Here is a 23,697-nt window from a genome sequence, read left to right as displayed (position 1 = left end):
TCCCTCTCCCTCCCTCGCTCGCTCGCTCTCATATATACTAATGTCACACAACTGGACCTTCTGTATGCCAAATGCCAATGTGAAGACTGTGACATTCTGGTCTAAGACACAGCAGAGGAACTGCATTAGTTTGTATTTAAATAAGAAGAAATGACAAAAAGCTATTTTAACTCATTCACTGCCATTGACAGCAATAGACGTCAAAAATTAATTTGAACTGAATTAGTAACATTTTTATCTATTTTTGTTAACAAGAGTATGAAAGCCTACAATTTTTTGGGGACATTTAGAACAGATATTAAATTTTTCATTAGATTTTTAATAATCTTTTCTTTAATTCATTATTATTTTTTTATAATCTTTTTTTTTTTTTTGAAAGATTATTAAAAAATTAGGGGCATCGGGCGATTACAATTTTTAATCGTAATTAATCGCATGACTGCACTAGTTAACTCACGATTAATCACAAATGTTATATCTGTTCTAATACAATAAAAAAATATTCTAGGTATTCATAAATGAAAAATGTAAAACTAATAGAAATAGTTCAAATGAATTTTTTACGTCGATGGCAGTGAATGAGTTAATAACATGTAGAAAATTATATTTAATTTCATTATTATATAATTTATTGTGTTTTATTTTGTATGTTTGAACTTTATTAGGTAGGCTGTAGTACAAAATCATCCATCCATGCATTTTCTTTGAGCTGCGCCCTATCATCTTTTGCAGGCCCTCATAAAAAGAAAAAAAAAACATTATTTACCGGTTTCAGGGTGCAGTCACACAGGTCAATTGTTGTTTATTTAACTCAGAATAAGTTAACAGATTGCTGTGGGACTTTTCAAAAAAACTCTGCTTGAAATCACCCTGCAATTAGCTGGTAACCAGTCCAGCATTCCTGTCAAAGGCGTAAAAAGTCAAATGAGCTCTAGCTCACTCATGACCCTAATGAGAGTGGAAGTTGCCGTTGAGGGTTATTCCTCTAGCCCTGTGAGGTTGCATTTAACTCTCGAAATGTGATTGGTTAAAGAAACGGTCCCATTGCTACCGTACTAGAAGCAATGCGGCCATATTAGGGACAAATTGAGAATTAGGCTGTTGGCAATATTATACAAATATACATTTATACAACTTCATGAAACAAATATTAGAATTTAGGCTTTAAATGTAGATCAGTGCTTTTGATGCTGTTTAGGCCAACTGTCCAAACTTTAGATTTGAGGTTATTATCATAACTGGATGTAAACATTCATATCGCTGTGGCATTGCCACACAGTGTGTTTGCGTGCCCTCAGGAAGCTCCACATTGAGCGTGCAAAGACCAAATGATTCTTTCCCCCAAACTTCCACCTCCCCCTCCAAAACAAGTGCCTTTGCCAATCCCCTGCAAATTATAAAGTGACTTATTAATAGTTCTGTGTCCTCATGACCACCACTCCCCCTTCCCCAATGCCCCGCTTGCATCAAAAACTCACCCCGTACTCACTGATTATACCAAACACAAAAAAATCTGCGTCACCAGCTACAGCCATGCCTGCGGACTTCAGTGGAAAATGGATACTGGAGAGCAATGACAAATTTGATGATTATATGAAAGCGCTGGGTAAGATGTCATATATTTTGGTGCGTCGTACGCGCACAAAAATCCAATGTAACGCTCATTCAAGACAAATACTGTATACCAAGTATCCTTTTTTCATAGATATTGACTTTGCAACGCGAAAAATCGCTGTCCGTCTGGCTCAGACCAAAGTGGTTGTGCAAGAGGGAGACGTGTTTAACTTTAAAACCCTGAGCACCTTCAGGAACTATGATCTGGCCTTCACTGTGGGAGTGGAGTTTAATGAGTGCACCAAGGGAGTCGACAACCGAAATGTCAAAGTGAGTTGACATATTCTCCATATGGAACACAAGATGAGATCCTATATTAAATACGGAGGCTCCCGTGCTGGACATAATAATGGCTTTGATTATATATCTAAAATCTGGTGACATAACCAGCAGCAGTCTTAATTTTTATTTTATTTTATTTATTTTTTTTTTAATACAAGGGATCTAATCCCAGCTTCTTCCTACAGACCTTCAATCTCTGTCACCTGCCCTATCACGCAAATATATGATAATGTTGACTGCAGAGTTTGGTGACCTGGCAAGGGGACAAGCTGGTTTGCATTCAGAAAGGTGAAAAAGCCAATCGTGGTTGGAAGCACTGGATTGAAGGGGACAAAATGTACCTGGTGGGTTTAGAAATAATGGTCTTCAAGATTTGTTGTCTTATAAATCTGTATTTTTATATATATGTCATCATTGTTTTCATAAATCCTCTCCATACAGGAGTTGACGTGTCAAGATGCAGTTTGTCAACAGGTGTTCAAGAGAAAAGAATAAAAGACAAATATTTCATTGTGTTTTCTTTATTTCTAAGTTTAGCACTAAATAAGCTCAGCATTAAACATGCATTAAATTTTTGTTTTTACTTTGCATTACAGATACTTGTACATTGTAAACAAAAACACATTTGCTGTACTTTGTATTATAAAGCGAAGGAAATTTTACCTTTTGAGATGGTAATTATTAATGGCTTGTAAATCTATATTAACAGATGTTAACAGATATGAATTTGTGGCATAACAGTCACAGCAACAACAACTAAAATCACTAAAAAGCTCTTCAGTACTGTCATTGGAATTCATTCAGTTTAGCCATGCTTATGTGAATCGATAGTATATATAGGCTATGGCTACCGTGCGTGTGTGTGTGTATATATATATATATATATATATATATACATATATATATATACATATTTATATATATAGTTTAGCTCATTACCTGTACAACAAAAAAAACTTTACCTCAGTATTTGGAATTTGTTGTGCATGTAGTCGTAATTTATCATAATTTAGATTTACAGGGTATAAATTAAAATCAGGACATGCAGGTTAACATCCTAAAACTTTAAACGAAGCATACACTACAAGTAACACTACTCGCCAAATTTTGCTTTGAAGGTCCTTCAAAAGGGTGACGTCCCATCCCGAATGTTTTTTTTTTCTTCCATGCATTTGTTTTTAGTTGTATGTGCTCATATTAGGAGCTTTTTTGTAAAAAGCTATTCATATATTTTAAGCTAAATAATGAAAAACAACTTCGAGGACGGGAAAGGCACTAAATGCCAGAAATGGCGCATCTTATTTATCTATCAATTCATAAATATGCACATATTACATTTGTATTTGTATTCACCCCCCCACCCCGAATATTATGGTCGCCACAGCTAACCGCCACGTCACATCGACTGTTCTAACTCCCAACTCTCGCGAGAATCGGCTGAGGTCTTCCCGGAAGTTCCACGTCAGTGTCCAGTGCTGTTCACTGAAATCGCAACATTTGGATAACGCAACACCATTAACTAATCTTGTTTCGAAGAAACAGTGATTAAAAATGGTGAGTAAGACTTGAAGTACATTATACCATTTTACTTCCTCAGTTATTATTTTGCTGTGCTGATTTGATTGTCTGGTTTGGCGAAAATATCCAACAAGACATTCTAGGTAGCATCTTAGCGGCTAGTTAGCTGGTGTGCTGAAGATCGTCTGATTAAAACTTTGGTTGTTTAATCGTTTAATTTTGTCGAAAGACTTGATGTGAAGGTTAAAATCCAGTAGGTATACAAAACCTAATTTAATTAGCTGTATGATCCGTGCGTTAAATCGTTCTGCAGCAGGACTCTTAGTTTCGTAATTGTAAATGCTTTTTAATGTGATCAAGTGTGTGCACAACAAACGACATTGTGTCCCCATTTTTTCAGCCGCTGAGGCTTGACATTAAGCGGAGGTTGACAGCCAGGTCTGACCGTGTGAAGAGTGTGGACCTTCATCCAACCGAGCCATGGATGCTAGCCAGTCTGTACAACGGCAGCGTCTGTGTGTGGAACCACGAAACACAGGTACAGTCAACCATGCATGAGCATAAGCTTTGTAGATGTTAGACTAACACGGTTGATTCAACTGAAAATTAAACATCTGAAATGTTTTTTGTTAGACTCTGGTGAAGACTTTTGAGGTGTGCGACCTCCCCGTCAGAGCATCCAAATTCGTGGCCAGGAAGAACTGGGTCATCACAGGAGCAGTGAGTAACTTGTTGTAACACTCTTTTAGCGAGGAAAAAAAGAAGCAAACAAGTAACGACCTGAAGCTTGATTATTAATTGTCAGATTCTTCTTTTTAAAAAAGTCTCTCTCTCGCTCTCTCTCTCTCTCTCTCTCTCGGTAGGATGACATGCAGATCCGTGTGTTTAACTACAACACCTTGGAGCGTGTTCACATGTTTGAGGCCCACTCCGACTACATCCGTTGCATCGCCGTCCACCCAACCCAGCCCTACATCCTCACCAGCAGCGGTATGCTGGTTCTTGTAAATAACACCACCAATCGTACAAATGTATTTCTCCAGCAGTGCACTTGTTAAACGCTGTCCCCATCTCTGTGTAGATGATATGTTGATCAAGCTGTGGGACTGGGACAAGAAGTGGTCCTGCAGCCAAGTGTTTGAGGGTCACACGCATTATGTCATGCAGATCGTCATCAACCCAAAGGACAATAATCAGTTTGCTAGCGCCTCCCTTGACAGGACTATTAAGGTGAGATCTGGTTCTTACTGCTCATCCATTAGGTACACATGCATGATCTCATCAAGAGATCCAGTGTAGTAGTTAAAAAGTGAAAAAATGTATAGAAATCTTCCATGTTATTCCATTAAAGAACCAATGAGCTGTTAAAGCTCATTTATTCATGTCCTTGTGTTGTTTCAGGTTTGGCAGCTGGGCTCATCGTCTCCTAACTTTACCTTGGAAGGCCATGAAAAAGGGGTTAATTGTATTGATTATTACAGTGGCGGAGACAAGCCCTACCTGATATCAGGTGCTGATGACCGCCAGGTCAAAATCTGGGACTATCAGGTACAACATCGTATTTTGCTATTGTTTTTGTTTTATTAACCCCAAGCTAAGAAGTGGAATTCACAGTTAATTCAGTTATCTAAATACACGAAAAGCGCTATATAAATCCGATTTTTTAAGTTATTATTATGGGACTGCTGAGCGTAGCAAGCAAGCAGCACATATTACTATCCTACAAAAATGGGTTTATTGCGGTTATTATATCATCTTCCACGGATTTTTCCGCTTAAATGCGGCCCGTACCGTAGATCGCACCGGGACAAATGAGGTATCAAACGATGCGGCTCGATCTGACTCGGTGCGGCATTACTTTTCTAGGAATTCCGAGTTACCATGGCGACGCAATTCCCCAAAAACTCCCAAAAAACTCCCATAGGAAATGAATGGAGAAAGGGGGAACAAATTACAGATCAAGCACCTTTTTCCAAGACACGCTGCGCACGCATACGTTATCCGACCGATACGAATTTCAGCTCATTTTGTAGGAATTTTTCCCATCTTTAGCTCAGTGTCAAAATCTTTTTTAAGGAATGTAAGCTCTCCCCTCTGTGCGGGTTCAAAGACAGTGAGCAAACAGCAGACAAATAGCCTTCTCCCATTGTTGTGTATTGCAAGTGCCAGAGTGGAGCAATTAACTTTAGAGTGGCGGGAACAAATAAATGTACTTCCAAAAGTTTCACTTCAACTCGTCACCATGGCCACAATCTTTGCTCACTAGACATCAAATTCTCACATTTTGTAGTCACGAGTGTCTTCTTTCAGACAAACTAACTTTTATTTGGCTAAGGTGTCATTTAGTACCTTTATTTTCACTTTATGCGAGGACAAGTCGGACGAACTCGCCTATCTCTTCCATGTTAAATTCAGGCGCCTTTCGCTCTTCATTTCTGATAAATCATAAGTCAACCTGCTCTCATTTGGTCATTTTTCATCCGATTAAAAAAATGAGAACATGCTCGTGTTCCCCAAACCCTTGCCGTTCTAACGAGCCATTTCTTGAATCTGTATCTCGAATCGTTAAGTCGTGAGAGGCTTTTGTTGAAGGGGTGCGTCTCTCATACAATCTCAATGGAATATGGGGTGCGTGACGGCTCCAAGTCAAAAAATGTGTGTGCGCTCTTAAAGTGACAGTGAGATATTTTTAGTTTCTGTTGATTATGGTTAACTTCCACATTTCTTGACCGATTTTTGTCGTTTAAATTTTAAACTCTTCAGCTCATTTACATTTTTTTTAAATACATTTTCAGGGACAGTGAGATACTTTTAGTTGATGTTGATTATGGTTAACTTCCACATTTCTTGAGCGATTCCAGTCGTTTAAATTTTAAACTGTTCAGCTCATTTACAAAGTCAAATGTGTGTGTGTGAAAGTGCATTTTTCTTAAAGGGACAGTGAGATATTTTTAGTTGATGTTGATTATGGTTAACTTCCACATTTCTTGAGCGATTCCAGTCGTTTAAATTTTAAACTGTTCAGCTCATTTACAAAGTCAAATGTGTGTGTGTGAAAGTGCATTTTTCTTAAAGGGACAGTGAGATATTTTTAGTTGATGTTGATTATGGTTAACTTCCACATTTCTTGAGCGATTCCAGTGGTTTAAATTTTAAACTGTTCAGCTCATTTACAAGAGTCAGCAGTCCCATTCAAAATTTCCGCGGGAATTTTTCTAGTTATTATTATTATTATTATTAATTTCTATTCATTACTTTGTTATATCTTCTTGTAATATCTGTCACCTCTGTTCCAGAACAAGACCTGTGTTCAAACGTTGGAAGGCCATGCCCAGAACGTGTCATGTGTCAGCTTCCACCCAGAGCTGCCAATAATAATCACCGGGTCCGAAGATGGTGAGCTGGAATGTATCCTGTGTTCCGCTTTCAGCTCTCGTTCATCTTTACTGAACTTTGCTTTGCATGGCATCTCGTCTCACTGAAGGTACGGTACGTATTTGGCACTCGAGCACGTACCGGCTGGAGAGCACCCTCAATTATGGCATGGAGCGAGTTTGGTGCGTATGCGGACTCCGGGGCTCCAACAATGTTGCGCTGGGCTACGATGAAGGCAGTATCATTATCAAAGTGAGTACAGGACTGTATTTGTTAAAATTTTTATCAAACCAATAGCAAATAAAGTTATGTATTTCTACCCCACCCCAAAAAATTCTAGTATGAATTTATCAAATGTTCCCAATGAATCAATTGATTTGTCATTTAATTCCTCCACCCAATGTTTTTGTTACTATTTTTAAATTGTAATGTTTCCTTTTTCTCTAGGTGGGGCGTGAGGAGCCGGCCATGTCAATGGACACCAGCGGGAAGATTATCTGGGCCAAGCACAGTGAAATCCAGCAAGCCAATTTGAAGGCGATGGGTGATGCTGAGATTAAGGATGGAGAGAGGCTCCCACTGGCCGTGAAAGACATGGGCAGCTGTGAAATATACCCTCAAACTATTCAGCATAACCCCAATGGGAGGTAAGCGACAGGTGCACTTAACAATTTCAGCCTCTCTGAGCAACCTGCTCTAATTTTGCGCTCTCATTTGTAGGTTTGTTGTGGTGTGTGGCGATGGCGAGTACATCATATATACTGCCATGGCTCTGAGGAATAAAAGCTTCGGCTCGGCACAGGAGTTTGTGTGGGCACATGACTCATCTGAGTAAGTGTTCACTTACAAGTCTGACTGGGATGCTTTACGACAAAACATTTTATTCACTGTCTTGTTTTTTTTATGTGATTGTTGATGTGCCTCTTCACATTTTAACAGGTATGCCATTAGAGAGAGCAACAGTGTTGTGAAAATATTCAAGAATTTCAAGGAAAAGAAATCATTTAAGCCTGACTTTGGAGCTGAGGGTAATTTCAAAGTTCAATGGGTTATTGAAATACAGTTAGTAGCCAAAACGAAACAAAACAACGTGTTCTTTCTTTTGGACCCTGCAGGTATCTACGGTGGTTTCTTGCTCGGGGTGAGGTCAGTGAATGGTCTGGCGTTTTATGATTGGGAGAACACCGAGCTGATCCGCCGCATTGAGATCCAACCTAAACACGTAAGTCCTCCGCTATGTAGTCTTACCTTTCTTACCTCACCTTTGCGTCACTCCATTTTAATTTCCCTGTGTGCAGATCTTCTGGTCCGACTCTGGCGAGTTGGCCTGCATCGCTACCGAAGAGTCTTTCTTCATCCTTCGCTACATGGCCGATAAAGTAGCTGCCTCACAGGAGAACAATGAAGGCGTGACGGAGGACGGAATTGAGGATGCGTTTGAGGTTTGTGTAGGGCTGTCACTATCGAATCTTTGTAAAATTGATTATTCCATCATGTAATCGCAATATTTTTTATTTTTGGTTAATCCACTGAGGTTGAACGCGAGTTGAATTGAGTGGATATAACTACTCATTTTATCTTCTGTACATATGCATTAATAAATACTGACAAAATGAGCCAATGGTAGCAATCGTGATTAGCATTAGCGTGCTAATGATTAAGGTAAAAACACTAACACCCCTTTAGTTCACTCATACATCATTAAATTTATATGAGTTGAGTGGATAACTAGTAGTTATCTTTTGCACATGAGCATTATTAAACACCAACAAAATTTGCCCCAGCTAAACGGTTAGCTATCGTGATTAGCCTTACCGTGCTAGTGATTACCAATTAAGGTAAACAAACACTAAGCACCATTTAGTTGACTCATACACCATTATACTGTATCCACATGAGTTTAATCGGGTGGATATAACTACTAGTAGTTATCTTTTGTGCATGAGCATTATTAAACACCAACAAAATTAGCCTATGCTAAATGATTAGCCATCGTGATTAGCATTAGAGCGCTAGCAATTACCATTTAGCCAAACCATTTAGTTCACACATACATCATTATATATATTACATGTGTAATTTAACACGTGTAATGGTGTTTAAAATCACTTACAGATGACGCTTCAACAATAGTCCATGAGTAAACCTTTTGGCTACAATGAGCTCAATAACGTCCACTTGTGCTTCTTCAAAAAAAGGTCCGTGTTTTTAATCGACTGACTATTGTCAGCAGGTTTATTACGCTGCATCTCTTCCAGTAGAATTAATGCTGCCAGGCATGTTGCTGCACAACGTGGTACTACACAAAAGGCACACAAAGTTCTTTTCAGTTCTGACTTGCCTTTGTAAAAGCCATTAAACAATCGCTTAAAAAATCTGAAGTACAGGATGTGGGAACACTTGGGTGTGAAAAAACTCATAAAGTGTCTCAGATTTCACAAAATACTACAGACTCATACATTACATTTGTAAGCTCATGGATTTTCTCTTGGTTCAGGTCCAGGGAGAGATCCAGGAGATCGTGAAGACCGGACTCTGGGTTGGTGACTGCTTCATCTACACCAGCTCTGTGAACAGACTCAATTACTTCGTAGGAGGAGAGATCGTCACTATTGCTCACCTGGACAGGTCTGATATTTATCTCAAGCAACCTTTAAAGGGGAAGCCAACCCCCCAAAAATGTTATTTTTGACAATATGTTCTATGCAGCCCCACTAGTCTAAATATGGTATTCTGGTTGATATTGAGTTAGTGGAATATGAGTTAAGCAGCAAAATGCAGCCGTTTTTTTATACATCTCAGGGTGCGGCCATCTTGCCACTTGTTGTCGATTGAAGATGACATCAATGTCGCTCAGGTCTCAGGTAACAACCAATCACAGCTCAGCTGGTCTCAGGTAACAACCAGTCACAGTTTAGCTGTGATTGGTCGTTCCCTGAGCAACGTTGATGTCATCTTCAGTCGACAGCAAGTGGCAAAATGGCCGCCCACTGAGATGGATAAAAACGGCTGCATTTTGCTGCTTAACTCATATTCCACAAATGTAATATTAGTCAGAATGTCATGTTTAGACTAGTGAGGTCACATACAACATATTATTGTTAAGAAATGTTTATGGTTGGTTTTCACTTAAAACTTTATTTTCAAGACAAATTACAATTGTATGTCAAGTAATTACACAGAACCGCTCCATCATGGAAGATGCCCCTTTTCTATGCAGAACCATGTATTTACTGGGTTACATACCCAAAGATGACCGCCTGTACCTGGGAGACAAGGAGCTCAACATTGTCAGCTACTCCCTCCTGGTCTCGGTTCTGGAGTATCAAACTGCTGTCATGAGGAGGGACTTTGGGATGGCTGACAAGGTGCTGCCCACAATTCCTAAAGAGCAACGGACCAGAGTGGCCCACTTCCTGGAAAAACAGGTCAGGACGCACTGCATTGACTGCCATTACCAATCCGGATTACCTGTTATTAGTTCGATTGATGGCTTCGGCTTTGCTTATTACCATGCTAAAGTTTTTTTGTCCACCCCCCCTTCTGGTTTCCTAGGGGTTCAAGCAGCAGGCGTTAGCTGTGTCCACAGACCCTGAGCACAGGTTTGAGCTAGCCTTGCAGCTGGGAGAGTTGAAGATTGCCTACCAGCTAGCTGTAGAAGCAGAGGTAATTTGAGTGCTTTACCTCTTTTAAGAATAGAGTTGTGCCTTTTAGATACTTGATCATTTGTTCCGCACCCACGCTCATAACGTCACATACTTGCATCTCTAGTGGAAATGCCGTTCCAGGCACCATACCGTGCTTGTATCTAGATGTTTTTTTTTTTTTTTTTTTTGCTAGCAGGTCTAACCAAATTGACCTACATGCGTCTTTCTTTGCACCTCTTAGTCGGAGCAGAAGTGGAAGCAGTTGGCAGAGCTGGCCATTAGTAAGTGTCAATTTGGCCTGGCCCAGGAGTGTCTGCATCATGCACAGGATTACGGCGGCCTGCTCCTCCTCGCCACCGCCTCGGGTAACGCCCCTATGGTGGGCAAGCTGGCCGAGGGTGCCGAAAAGGATGGCAAGAACAATGTAGCTTTCATGACCTACTTCCTGCAGGGGAAGTAAGTACTACATGTAACCGAAGGATCCTGATGGTAGTGGTCAAGATCACCAGTGTAAATGTTTCATTTCTTCATAGACTGGATCAATGTTTAGAGCTTTTGATCAGAACCAACCGCCTACCTGAAGCTGCATTCTTGGCTCGCACATACCTGCCCAGCCAGGTATCCCGTGTGGTCAAGCTATGGAGGGAAAACTTGGCCAAGGTTAACCAGAAGGTAAGTGCGGTGGGAAATTTGAGCCCAGGTTTAATTTTTTAGTGGTTATCACATCTGATTTCAATGACTTAACTCGCATCTGTTAAAATAATGTCAACGTCTTTGCGGTGTAGGCTGCGGAATCTTTAGCAGATCCTACAGAATATGAAAACCTGTTTCCTGGTCTGAAAGAAGCATTTGCAGCTGAGGATTACCTCAGACAGAGTTGCTCAGGCGCCACCAGACCCGCCACGGACTATCCCCTAGTCACTGTGAGTTGACGCAATACAATAAAAGTGATGCTTAAAGTAACTTATTTTAAACTTGTTGGTGTGTGTTTTAACCAACTCTTAATGTTTACCTTCAGCTAAATGAAGACAGGAATATTCTAGAGGAGGCTCAAGGATACGAACCCAAAGGGATGCTCCAGCTTTCTGCTTTTGAGGTTTGTACACATTATCCAACCACTCGAGGACATTGCATTTTTTATTTTATTTTTTTTGCAACTGGGTTACTGAATATAATTTCGTATTCTGCAGACAGAGGCATGTGAAGAATCTCCTGTAGTGTCAGCCCCTGTAGTGTCAGCCCCTGTAGTTGCAGCGGAGTCTGCAGTTATGCCTTCAGAGCCTGAAACTGTCCTTCCACAGACCCAGGAGGAAATCCCCACGTTCTCCCAATCGGAAAATGATAAGGTAGAAATTCTCTATGGCATGCTCTGATTTTATTATATTTTGGTTGAAGATTGGCATTTGGTTGTATTGATGGGCTGTTCAAAAAATGATGGGTATTTGCGCAGGTCCTGGAAGATCTGGAAATTGACCTTGACAATTTGGAGGTAGATGACATCGACACCAGTGATGTTAATCTGGATGATGACTTTCTAGAGGATTAGAAATCTTCCACCAATTCTGCTGTCGACCACCTTGGATCTTATTTAAAAACAGAGACCAAACACCCTTGCTCCCTTTTTGTACTTAAAAATGTTGTATTGTCCACCAACAGATTGAAATGACCATGAACAACAGATTGAGATGACCATGAGCTCAGTAATGGTTTATCCTGAGAGGAATAGTAGACAGCATATCTGCCTGTATTTCTCACTCCATTTTGTACACCATATATTGACTGTTGTAGATCATTTCACTTTATTATATTGACCTATATGTTGTCATGATTATTTTTGCCTCATCTATGATGAAAACCAATTGTGTTTTCAGTCCAATAAACTGCGGTTGCTGTACATATTCACATGTGAATTCATTCCGTATGGTCACAAATGCATTGTAGGTGGTAGCCTAGTGAAGGAACTACTTAAATTACATCTCATGTTTTTAATTAATCTCATTGCAAAAATGTTGGCATAGAAATGCCTTACCAAGGATGTTGTATGGCAGTCCTTAAAACCACAACAAAGAGAAATAACTGCAGCAGCATAATTAATTCCTCTTAAACAAATCTACTCGGAGGTCGCATGTCAAGTCGATCCCTGTGCTTCTGTGTAAATTGTTAAATGCCATTTCAAATCAATTTTAAACTAGTGAAGTCATAGAATAGAGAAATATTTGACCCACGTAAATGTGAAACTGTCGGTTTGTTCTTAATTCTTAAATCTATAACAATTATTATTGCTAATGGAGAATTAATAGTTGAAACTGGTTAATTTACTGTATTTTTTTATTTATAAAAATAATAAACAGCGCATTATATTATTTTTCTATTGATATTTACCGTACATATTTGTATCCGTATTCGTTTTTTGTGGTCGTAAAGTAAATAAAGCACAAAAAAAGAAATACGGAAAGTAGTATCACAAATGCCGACTGTCTGACTGTTCTTTCTGTATCATTTTGAGGTAAAAGACGTGCCTTTTAGGTTTGAAAAACGCTTTACATTTTTTAAGTAGATAAATTCCACTGTGGTGAATTATGAAGAAAGCGTTTGCGTGGGTGGTTTTGAAGTTGCTAAACTAGCAACAAAAGTGCTGAAACGCCATCAACGTGTTGCTGCAGTTCTCCTCCTCTCCGCTAGGTGGCATCCGTTCCAGATAGCCTTGGATTATTTGGTGCAGTTTCGTGTGCAACCAAACTGCCGAGAGTGCCGAGCTTGGCAGCTGCAGAGTAGACGAGCGAGTTTTTTTCTTTTTCTTTTAGTATCCTCGTCTAGCTTTCTGATTTTCAGGCTTTTCTAGCATTGTCGCAAGTTAAATACACACCGAAAGTAACGCAACGCAGCTTGTGTAAAATGTACGAACCCTTCGCGGTGGAATAAGGATAAATTTTTTTGGGAGCTGTCGTAGAAGAGCCAACCGAATCGGACGTGCTAGGTAGGGAGAGCCGGGGAGGGACCACGGCACAACCGCCGCTTGCGCCACGGGGAGTCGGGGCCCTAGAGGGAGCCTGCCGGGGCCCTCGGCTTAATGCGCCCTGCCTGCTTCTTCGCCTCAGCCGCACTCCGAGATGGGGGAGACCAAAATAATCTACCACCTCGACGAGCAGGAGACACCCTATCTGGTGAAACTGTCTGTGCCGGCGGACAAAGTCACTTTGGCAGACTTCAAAAATGTCCTCAAAAAGCCCAATTACAAGTTCTTCTTCAAATCTATGGACGACGACTTCGGGTAACTGTTGATATACCTGATTTAACGTCGCTTTTAGACTGCCATTCTTGTGGATTTAATAGTGCTGGGAGACATCTCAACGGAGCAGCCAGCTGGCTTGTCATCACTTCACCTGGCCGTCGACCACTTGCTTTAGCTTTCCTTTGTTAGCCGCTAGCGGCTAGCACGTCTCTTTAGCGTCCATACCGTTTGTTTACATTGCTCGCGAGGCTATCTTACGCGGCTCGTAGCTCGTCGTAACTCTGACCTATTTTGGATTTTGGCAGCTTCGGGAGCACCCGGCGCGAAAGTTCCCAACAACATTTAAAAGCCTTTTGTTTAGGAGCGGCTTGATAAGCGCTGGGAAATAACCAGTTACGAGCGTCACTCATGTCAGCAGTTGGCGAATATGTATGGGGAGCTAATGCTAACAGGCTAACGTCATCGGTAGTTTGTCCAGCAGGCCCAAAATGGAAAGCCGTTCGAGCGTTTATTTGATATTCTACTAGTGTGCTGAATTATCAACGTACTAGTACGCTTATTTTTGGTCATCACTAGTAAGATTACACTTTAATAGAACGACTGTAGTGACGTTTTACCCCTCAGTACTTGCTGCCTTTCATTACTATATTACTTCTAAATGCACTAGTGGGCACTACTACTTTGTCTGCCCACTAGTAAAACAACTCTTCTACTAGTGCCACTTGTAAAATCCATGACAACACTAGTAGAACGGACGACTCGTGGTGTTTTTTTTCTACTGCTGTAAAACAGACATGTGCATTAGTAGGATGACTGTTTTACTAATATTTTTCCGCTAGTGACATTTTTATGCTGCAGTAGAATGACTACAGCACACTAGTTGAAAAACTGTCTTACTACTAGTGATGTTTTTTCAGCTTTCCACTAGTAACATTTCTGCACTAGCAGAATGACCATGTATTGCTAGTAGGAGAAATTTCAGTATTGCCTTCCACTAATGTGTGACATTTCTGTGCACTAGTAAAATGACAGCAATACACTAATATAATTTAGGGTGCACTAGTAGAACAATTGTATCACGGATTATATTTTTTTCCCTTTGAAGCGCTAGCTGTTATTAGGAATTTTATGTCACTGCTATTGCTAGTACTAGTAGGATGCCGTTTTCGACGAGCGCAGTTTTTCCTCACTACTATTAGTATGCTAAAGTTCTCTTAGTGAGGATAAACAGTGTACAAGTACACAGACCTTAAGATTGATATCAAGGATATCAAATACATGCTCAAACAGCTTTCCAAATGCTCAGACAAAATTTTCCAGCTTTATGAGCCCAGGTGAAATTGTGGGGTTGACAAACCCTGAAGACTAACTATGAGCGTCACCTTTGTCAGAACCTGGGGATCATGTACGGCTGGCTCGTGCTAACAGGCTAAAGTCCAAGTGGTAACTTGTAGTTTGAGCTACTTTGTCCACCAGGCCGCTGCTGTTGTTGTCCATTAGTCAGAGGAATGCAGAGTTGGATTTAGGAATGTACCGTTCATCACTCTGGCAGATTTATGGCCAAGTCCTTTTGTGTTCAAACTGGAAAAAGTGTACATGTTAGCGTTCCACCAGACTGGCTTCCGGATAGCAGTAGTTGTATTTTAAACACTTGAGCCAGGTTTTCTCGAGTTGTTTCTGGTCAAATTCAAATAAGGCGGAGCAGCAAATTAGCACATTAGCAAAGGACTGCTAGGTAAAGAGATACAGTGTAAATACACCTGGGAGTCAAAACGGTATCACAATAAGAAATAGCAAGCCGTCAGGCAGGAAAATTCTTGGTAGAAGGCTGCGAGATCAGATCCGGTTGTCTCAAGCAGAAGATTATTCCATGCCATTTCTGTGGTTATTGTGGATTAGCACTTAATCCAATGCAGATGTTGTTTAGATATCATGCAACTAAATGTAAATCAGGGATTATTGTGTTGGCAACCAAAGTTAAATAAAACGGCACCGATATCATCAACAGCCGGTCAACATTATTTATCTGTCGTTGATCTTGTGTACACAATTGTGTAAAGATATGATTATATATTCTTTATCTTCTAAGTAGCACCGTTGGTACGAAAGTTCACTCTAGGGGTCCACAAATGAATAGAATCATTTAAATTGTAGTTATAATTTTGGTAATTATTTTTTAGGCAATACTTTGTGTAAAAAGTTGAAGAACCACTGATGTAGTGAGCTCGGTATTCAATCAAGTTGTCCCACTAACGTCTGTCGTGGTTGCCTGTCTCTATTGCCTTGAAACAAGTCTGAGATTTTTTGACACTGAGCATGCTTTTATCTCTGTAAAAGTTTACTGAAACCCAGCTTTGTTCGCTTTGCAGGGTGGTAAAAGAGGAAATATCAGACGACAATGCAAAACTGCCCTGCTTTAATGGACGTGTGGTGTCATGGGTAAGTTCAAATGCATCCATTGGATCATTTTTTTCAAGCTCTGAATTACCACATTAGCGACAGTCGTGTCACTGTGTGCGCTTACAATAGAAGATCCTTTCAAACTTTTACTGTGAGGGCGTAAATCATGGACATTAACTGGTTTCACCATGGAAAAGTCTAGCTGGAGAGACAACAAGAGTCAAACACTCAGCAGAGTGCAAACCTCCACAAAAAAACAAACAATGCCAGATGATGGTAGAGTCCTAGTGCAGCAGGAAACGGCAAAGTTTTTAATTCTGCGCTTGATAAAATAAATAAAAAACTGGCAGCGTCATCTTCGGTCTGTTGTGGTGAAGAAAAACTTGTTTCTATTGTCGTCATCATCAAACAACTAAAAATGTTAAAAGTCAAAACACTTGCGGAGCTAATATTTTAAATCACTATGAGCAGAAGTGCTACGCATTATTTTTGAAGTCCTGTGTGACATCCTGCACGATTTTGTTAATTTAAGAGTTCATGTTATTTTTCCGGCAGATTTGGGGTACAACCTCAGTGGCATTCAATTTAGGAAGTTCTACTGTACACACAGAGATAAAACATAACTACTTGCTTTTTGTTTTGTACTTGGTGATGGTAATAAAGTGCTTCAGTCATTTGGTTGCTCTCTAACATTCCAGGCTCTGGTTGCTCAGGCACGCATGTGTGTTTGTGTCCCATCTTTCTCATCTGTTCCTCCACTGAGTTTCTGTCTTAACTGTTCAAACTTTTGAACTCCGTATCCGCCCACCTCTTGTTGCCAGGATTCATTGTCCAAGTCCAAGAGCATTTTCGCTGTCGTTCCATTCGGGCTGATTGTTCATACAAATGAAGTGCTTATGTGACGGCAGTCTACTTTTTGTGCCACATTTGGCCGGCGAGCTAGGTAAGCTAAACCAAGGAATACAACGACGACCTCCACAGCCAACTCTCTGGATCGTGCCTGGCGTTTGTGTGAGGAAAAGCAGCTAAATGAATTCCATTTGTTGGCCCACAACCATCTCCTGGGCCCTGTGCATCTTCCTGATAATATCATTAGCCCGTAATGAGCCCAGCAGCAGTGCACATGCAACATGCCTGATGTGTTTTGTTTCCATGGGCGTCATTCTTTTCTTTTTCTTTTTCTTTTTTTTTTAGCTAAATTAAAGCAAATCCTGTTCAGTTAGTGTGCGTGTTAGTTGCCAACTATAATTTTTTCGCAATGGTCCACTTGCGTGGCATTCGCCACACAAGTTAATACACGCAACGCATTCAAGCTTGCACTTGCATGTCGTGAGTCACTGCGAGGTCCTGAGCCACAATTCTCCTGTCTCCTTGACAAAAGAGACATCTGTTTACCAGGATGAGACCTCACGCCCTCCCTTCTTGACTTTGAAATTGGATTACCAACAAGTGAAATCACAGGACAAAATGTGTCGTTAAAAAAAGAGACTCACCGCGTCTTAACTAGCCGGTTAAATCTCGCAGGGAGCTCTCAGTTGTTCATGCCAGCACGCCAAAAATAGATTTGCTAACACATCTTGTTAATGTTGCTCGTCAGGTTATGAGTACAAATCTTATCCGTGTTTCAGTGTGAAGTATATACCGGTAATTGTTTTCTTAGGATCTCGTGTGCACATGCTTGTCTTGTTTCGACGTTTCACGGACCGCAAAATGTGTTACAATATGTCAGCTTGTCCTCATAAATCACATTTTAATGGAAAAAATATCTGCCTCAAATAAAAACCAAATATCAAAATTTATAGAAACATGGTCTACGTATATGGAATTTTTTAACCTAATTCCGGGTACTTAATTCTGTCTGTTAGCGAGAGCCACTACATCGTGATAACTTACATTGATGTTTCTGCATCTGGCAATTTATTATTATATTATATTATTAGTATGGGATTTTTTTTTAATGGGCTTTAGGTGAACTGATGAATACACACACGCTCGCACGCACACACACACACACACACACACGCACATACACATACTCACCCACATACAAAAAAAGGGTATATATATATATATATATATACACACAGTATGTGTGTATACGTGTATATGTATATGTATTTAAAAAAAAAAAAAACATTAAATTTTTTTAAATTGATTTGTTGGATTTAAAAAAAAAAAAAAAAAAGAGAGCAATGATGATGTCAAATCGAATGAACAATACTGAGCTCTCCTGTGTAAAAAATTAAAAAAACAAAAAAAACAATATGTCAGCTTGTTTGCCTCCACTGTCCAATGTGTTGTTTCAATGAGTTAATTGATGGCCCTCTTGGGACCAAGGGGCTTGGCCTGCTATCACCACAGCACAGCAGCAGGCCAACACCCTCTGGCCAGCTACATTTCGCCGCCAGCTGGTTTTGCCCATCCAATTATTTTTCATAGCTGTCTTTGTGTACATCAACTAACCTCCCGAATGAATCAAATTAACGTAAAAATAAATAAAAGTCCATTTTAACACGGCCTAACGGGACTCTCTGTTAATAATGAACTTGCACAAAGGATGCCGTGTAATATGGGTAATGGTTACAACTTGCGCTGAGTTAATGTTCTATTTTTGTCTGTCTGGCCTTTTCGCATTTTATCTCAAGGCTAATGTTGAATGACTAAAGCAACTCATTTATCACTTTGACATTAAACCCCTTCTTTGGATAAAGCCAAATTCCACGTGGCGATACTACTGTGCATTGGGCAATTGTTCATTTTACTCAATTTGGTGGTTCTGATGCTAAAATTAACTGATTAAATGTGTATCTTTCCCCTATTATATCCGTTGTGGACGTTGACTACTTTTGCAACTAGTAATCACCATTAATTGCGGTTATGAGATACTGTCTGTACATTCTTGTATTTGCAAATCAAGGAATAATATCTCATTCAAATGGAATGACACGATTAAACCTCACGTGACTGTGAAAAGGTAGCCCTGCTGTGTTCACGTTGCCAGGAATATCCTGTCAACCCAAAACACAGCAGGGTCCACTTAACTCTTTGACTGCCAAAAACGTTAAATAACGTTTAGTAAAATCCTACGGAGGAGTGCCAAAGACGTTAAAAGACGTTTGTTTCAAAACAGAGGTGAAACTAACCATTTTCTATTGTGGATTACTGAAAAACGGAATAAGGTAGAAACAAACTTTTTTTTCTGATGAAAGATGAGAGTCCAATCTTTTTTTGGTAGTATGTGTGTTTCCATAGTCCAAACACATAATTTTCTATGGACCTTGAAAGATCAGTCAAAATGCTTAAAATCGGCTGGCACCCACGGCATCCCTTTTCTGAAAACGTCTGGCAGTCAAAGAGTTAAGTAAGTTGACATCTTCCTGCCAAACTCCTCCATTCATAAGATTGTGTTCTTTTGGGAACATGCAACTACTACTTAAGTTATTTCCTTTTTTGTGAGTTACTGGTAAAGATTTCAATTACTGATACATAATTTATCACATTTGTCTAGATGACAATAAAAGCCATTCAGATTTTGAATTTGTAAATGGTGGTGTTGTCGTAAGCACTGCATTTCTCGCCTTGTCCTTTTCCTTCTGACGGATGAACCCCTCTGCTTGTTCATAGCTGGTTTCCGGAGACGGCGTCCACACAGATGCAGGTTCAGTGGCTGATTTGGAGGCGGCGCCCCCTTTGGAGAGGACAGGTGGCATTGGAGACTCTCGGCCACCTTCTTACCAGTCAGTACATAAGAGGATAGAGCAATTATGTGGTCGTGCTGAAATGTATGGGATAGCAAGATGCCATTTGATTGTCATGAATGAGGCCCTCAGTCATTCTCACGGCCTCACGTCTGTTCGTATACTGCCTGAAACGAAATTAAAAAAAAGACCTGATATTGGAGACACTGTATTTAGCAAAATACAGGGATGTGATTTTTCCGCTAATTCGCGGAATTCCGCTTTTTTTATCTCCCCCACCACCCCCCACCCCCAATTTTTATTTTTTTTTTTTGTAGTAGTAGTTCATTGTGTATGCACATGACTCCGACAGATAACATCTTCTGCTATAACAAAGACATTTGTGGTATGCTCTAATATGAGTTACTTTTCATTTGGTCATGATACAATTATTTGTTCATGAAATTTGAACTCTTCAACATTATTTATGTGTTAACTTAGTAATCACATTAGTTAGATATGATGATATTCTCAGTGATAGTTTTTAAAAGCAAAGGCAGTCCAATGTTTTTGAATGTGACTGATTTTGAGTTGACTAAAACTGCCATTTTATATGGGATAGTTCAATATACATTGAAAATTTATGCTGTTGTTTTGTCTATTTCTTTGACATGTTGAGTGCATTGAAGTACTTAAAAACACGGAAAACCCATGAGCCCCCAGACCCCCGGCTAAATTTTCAGATAATTTCACTTTGGTCAAATCACATCCCTGAAAATAGTTTGCAGTCATTTGTTAAGGGATTGTATGAGGGATTGTACAATATTGTATTATATTAATGTAATGGATGTCTATGTCCTCATCTCTCATCAACTGTGCCTTGTGTGCACTGCCTACAACTCCAGTGGGAAAGCAGCAAGCGGTCGGGATAGTTTGGACAACGACACGGAGACGGGCTCTGTGCTGTCACAAAGGAGAGAGAGGGAGAAGCCAAGACGGAAGCACGGCGACCACGGTCAGGAAGCTGTTTAATTTCTGCCATTACCAGAATTTACACAGCAGATAAAAATGCACACATCAAGTGCATGCGATCTCTGGACGCATCTCTTTAGCTTGTCTCAACGAACGAGGACATTCTCCCACTTGACGCCTGATGCTTTGTTTCTTCCACAGGTGGTAAGCAGAATGGGTTCTCGTCACGGCCAGCGGGGCGCGGAGGGGCCGAGTACGACAGCTGCTCCTCGTTCATGAGCAGCGAGCTGGAGTCCACTTCCTGCTTTGATTCCGAGGATGACGACGCTACCAGCAGGTTCGATATTCTTCTAAAGTTTGCTATTTATTGAATATTAGGTGGCGATTGCGGAAACAGCATGTCTCTTCTGTTTCTCAGGTTTAGTAGCTCCACAGAACAGAGTTCCTCTCGTTTAATGAGACGACACCGCCGCCGCCGACGGAAACCCAAAGCCTCCAATCTGGACAGGGTGAGACCACACAAGTCAACCACATATTTTCTTAGTAAGTTAAAGAAATGTGACATTTTTGGCTGGTTCCCCCCCCCCCTTTTTTTTTATTTTTCTTGTGTCCAGTCGTCATCATTCAGCAGCATTACAGACTCCACCATGTCGCTCAACATTATTACGGTTACTCTCAACATGGGTAAGTTGCCAGATGTTTCAAAATAGCAAGAACAGGCGCTAAGGAATATTTTCAAGTGTTAGTTTTAAATGGGTTTAATGCATACAGGTGGGGTTAAACTATTTTTTTTTAATTGAAGGTGGGTGTATAAAACTATCCCTGTGACAGGGATGTGATTTTTCCGCTAATTCGCGGAATTACGCTTTTTTTATCTCCCCAAAAAAAAATCTGATTTTTTTTATTTTATTTATTTTTAGCAGTTCATTGTGTATGCACATGACTCCAACAGATAACATCTTCTGCTATAACAAAGACATTTGTGGTATGCTCTAATATGAGTTACTTTTCATTTGGTCATGATACAATTATTTGTTCATGAAATTTGAACTCTTCAACATTATTTATGTGTTAACTTAGTAATCACATTAGTTAGATATGATGATATTCTCAGTGATAGTTTTTAAAAGCAAAGGCAGTCCAATGTTTTTGAATGTGACTGATTTTGAGTTGACTAAAACTGCCATTTTATATGGGATAGTTCAATATACATTGAAAATTTGTGCTGTTGTTTTGTCTATTTCTTTGTCATGTGAGTGCATTGAAAGTACTTAAAAACACCCCAGACCCCCGGCTAAATTTTCAGATAATTTCACTTTGGTCAAATCACATCCCTGCTGTGAGAATTGGAGGTTCACTGTATCTGACTTTGGTATGCATACAGTACTCAATGTTGGTCATAACATTAAATAATATGCTGTATATTTTCAGAGAAATACAACTTCTTGGGCATCAGTATTGTGGGCCAGAGTAACGAGAGAGGAGATGGAGGGATCTACATCGGCTCCATCATGAAGGGCGGCGCTGTGGCCGCTGACGGACGCATTGAGCCTGGGGACATGCTGTTACAGGTGTGTGGCTGTGGTTGTTGTGTACAGTGTGTGCAAAGTGCACCCAGGGAATGTAAAAAGGGAATGTGTTGGCGTGTACCTGGGAGTTGAGGAATGTGCGTGTGGGCCGATGTCTGTCAGGTTTGCGTTCAGTGCCAGCATCCGAGGTGAAGTTATGTTAGAGCAGTAAGCTTCTAAACAAAAGACCATCGTGGTTCTAACTACGGATACGGATCCATCAAGATTGCTGTTTTTTCCTCATGTTTATTCTTCTTAGATTTTTAATCCATGCCAGTAATGATGTCACCTTCTGTGGCTTGGGACTTGGTCAGTGTTAACTTTCCTTTCTTAATTTTTGCTCAAGATGGCTGTATATAAAAATGATTACCAGCTAGTGCTTTGTTCCAAAAAATATGGAAGCCAGGAAGTTTGGGAGTGTTAATCTCAGACTAAAGATACATTTTGTAATGAGCGCTGAGGCAATTAGTTGCCATTTTAAACAATTGAGCTTCCCACATTCAGATGAAATATAGCCAGTCCCACTGATGCGTCTGTGGTTCCTGAGGCTGTGAAACTTTTATAACTCTTTCGGAAATAATTTAGCAATGGGCCCGTTTGGGTTGTCGTAATTGGAATGGAAAATATGAGGGGAATTATAAGATGGTTTGCTTTGTGGTTTTTGTCATTCATTTTAATATATTCCAGTGCAGTTGGATTTTCCTTGGTCAAAATATCTGGTCACCGTGTCTAAATATTATGATACAAATGTAACTTGTGTGTATGCAGTGGACCCCCACTATTCACAGGGGATAAGAACCGGGCTGCCCCGAAAACTGTCAAAATTCACCTGTCAAAAAAAACAAAAACAATTTTCACCTAAAAAAATCTCGAGTTAAATGGTCTTGTAACGTTTGGGGGGAATCCACAAATCGATCAGTCTGGTGGGGGGCCATTGTATTTATTATTGAGTTGATTTCACATGAAATCTCTTCTGCATTAGATTTTTTTTGTTTAGTCTGATGTTTTGACTTTTGATTGTATGGAAAATAACGAATACCCTTAATTTCGTGTAAAAAAAAATATGTACCTAGACCAGTCCTTCTCAAATGGTGGTGGGCCCCTTTTCATCTGAGAATTTTTTGAGAATAATGTGTAATTGCACATCCACTATAGTAGGTGGCAGTGGCACACATTTTCAGAGAGCATGCAAAGAGTATATATTATCTCTTCTGCTGGGTTTCACTTACGACAAAAGATACTATTTATAGTCACGGTAGGGACTTGGGGGGGGGGGGGGGATTGTTTCCTCTTGCTGGGGGGTGGGGGTAACAAAAATATTTAAGAAGCAGACCTATAAAGCAAACCGGCATTTGACATAATGTAACAATAGCTGTACACTGTTCACAGGCCATGTTTACATTTTTAGTTTA

At 40.1% G+C, this 23,697-nt stretch overlaps 3 protein-coding genes across 4 annotated transcripts in view; all 3 read left to right on the top strand.

Annotated features, from left to right (window-relative positions):
• The first annotated feature begins 1,413 nt into the window (after positions 1–1,413).
• Positions 1,414–2,406, top strand: rbp2b (retinol binding protein 2b, cellular). Of its 2 annotated transcripts, XM_077557734.1 has the most exons (4): positions 1,414–1,606; positions 1,706–1,884; positions 2,139–2,240; positions 2,338–2,406. In XM_077557734.1, the coding sequence occupies exons 1-4, from the start codon at positions 1,429–1,431 to the stop codon at positions 2,389–2,391; spliced, it is 513 nt and encodes a 170-aa protein (XP_077413860.1). In that variant the 5' UTR covers positions 1,414–1,428; the 3' UTR covers positions 2,392–2,406. The 2 variants fall into 2 exon arrangements, with proteins under 2 accessions (XP_077413860.1, XP_077413861.1); XM_077557735.1 differs by lacking the exon at positions 2,338–2,406 and having other exon boundaries at positions 2,069–2,215.
• Positions 2,407–3,286: 880 nt separating this feature from the next.
• copb2 (COPI coat complex subunit beta 2) lies at positions 3,287–12,330 on the top strand. The gene is made up of 22 exons (XM_077558759.1): positions 3,287–3,450; positions 3,815–3,952; positions 4,048–4,134; positions 4,278–4,404; positions 4,496–4,644; positions 4,816–4,962; positions 6,711–6,810; positions 6,899–7,041; positions 7,237–7,436; positions 7,510–7,620; positions 7,729–7,817; positions 7,905–8,011; positions 8,088–8,231; positions 9,287–9,417; positions 10,010–10,217; positions 10,345–10,455; positions 10,678–10,892; positions 10,970–11,108; positions 11,222–11,359; positions 11,455–11,532; positions 11,627–11,782; positions 11,887–12,330. The coding sequence occupies exons 1-22, from the start codon at positions 3,448–3,450 to the stop codon at positions 11,980–11,982; spliced, it is 2,817 nt and encodes a 938-aa protein (XP_077414885.1). The 5' UTR covers positions 3,287–3,447; the 3' UTR covers positions 11,983–12,330.
• Positions 12,331–13,146: 816 nt separating this feature from the next.
• LOC144043757 (segment polarity protein dishevelled homolog DVL-3-like) overlaps positions 13,147–23,697 on the top strand; it is a 21,600-nt gene continuing 11,049 nt past the window's right edge. Inside the window, exons 1-8 of the mRNA XM_077557718.1 lie at positions 13,147–13,707; positions 16,038–16,107; positions 19,693–19,805; positions 20,651–20,760; positions 20,919–21,054; positions 21,136–21,226; positions 21,332–21,401; positions 22,149–22,288. Coding sequence (XP_077413844.1) covers positions 13,547–13,707; positions 16,038–16,107; positions 19,693–19,805; positions 20,651–20,760; positions 20,919–21,054; positions 21,136–21,226; positions 21,332–21,401; positions 22,149–22,288 — 891 coding nt within the window. The 5' untranslated portion in view covers positions 13,147–13,546. The remainder of the gene's footprint in view (positions 13,708–16,037; positions 16,108–19,692; positions 19,806–20,650; positions 20,761–20,918; positions 21,055–21,135; positions 21,227–21,331; positions 21,402–22,148; positions 22,289–23,697) is intronic.

This window comes from Vanacampus margaritifer, chromosome 2 (genome assembly GCF_051991255.1).
Source record: "Vanacampus margaritifer isolate UIUO_Vmar chromosome 2, RoL_Vmar_1.0, whole genome shotgun sequence".
NCBI lineage: Eukaryota > Metazoa > Chordata > Actinopteri > Syngnathiformes > Syngnathidae > Vanacampus > Vanacampus margaritifer.
Note: the sequence above shows the minus strand (reverse complement) of the source record. Positions and strands in the feature narration are given on the sequence as shown.

Coding starts and splice junctions, on each gene's coding strand:
- rbp2b (XM_077557734.1), top strand. CDS start 1,429: ATGACCACCACTCCCCCTTCCCCAATGCCCCGCTTGCATCAAAAACTC. Junction 1,607..1,705: donor TGATTATATGAAAGCGCTGG/GTAAGATGTCAT, acceptor CTTTTTTCATAG/ATATTGACTTTGCAACGCGA. Junction 1,885..2,138: donor TCGACAACCGAAATGTCAAA/GTGAGTTGACAT, acceptor TGTTGACTGCAG/AGTTTGGTGACCTGGCAAGG.
- copb2 (XM_077558759.1), top strand. Junction 7,437..7,509: donor CAGCATAACCCCAATGGGAG/GTAAGCGACAGG, acceptor TCTCATTTGTAG/GTTTGTTGTGGTGTGTGGCG. Junction 10,456..10,677: donor AGCTAGCTGTAGAAGCAGAG/GTAATTTGAGTG, acceptor TGCACCTCTTAG/TCGGAGCAGAAGTGGAAGCA.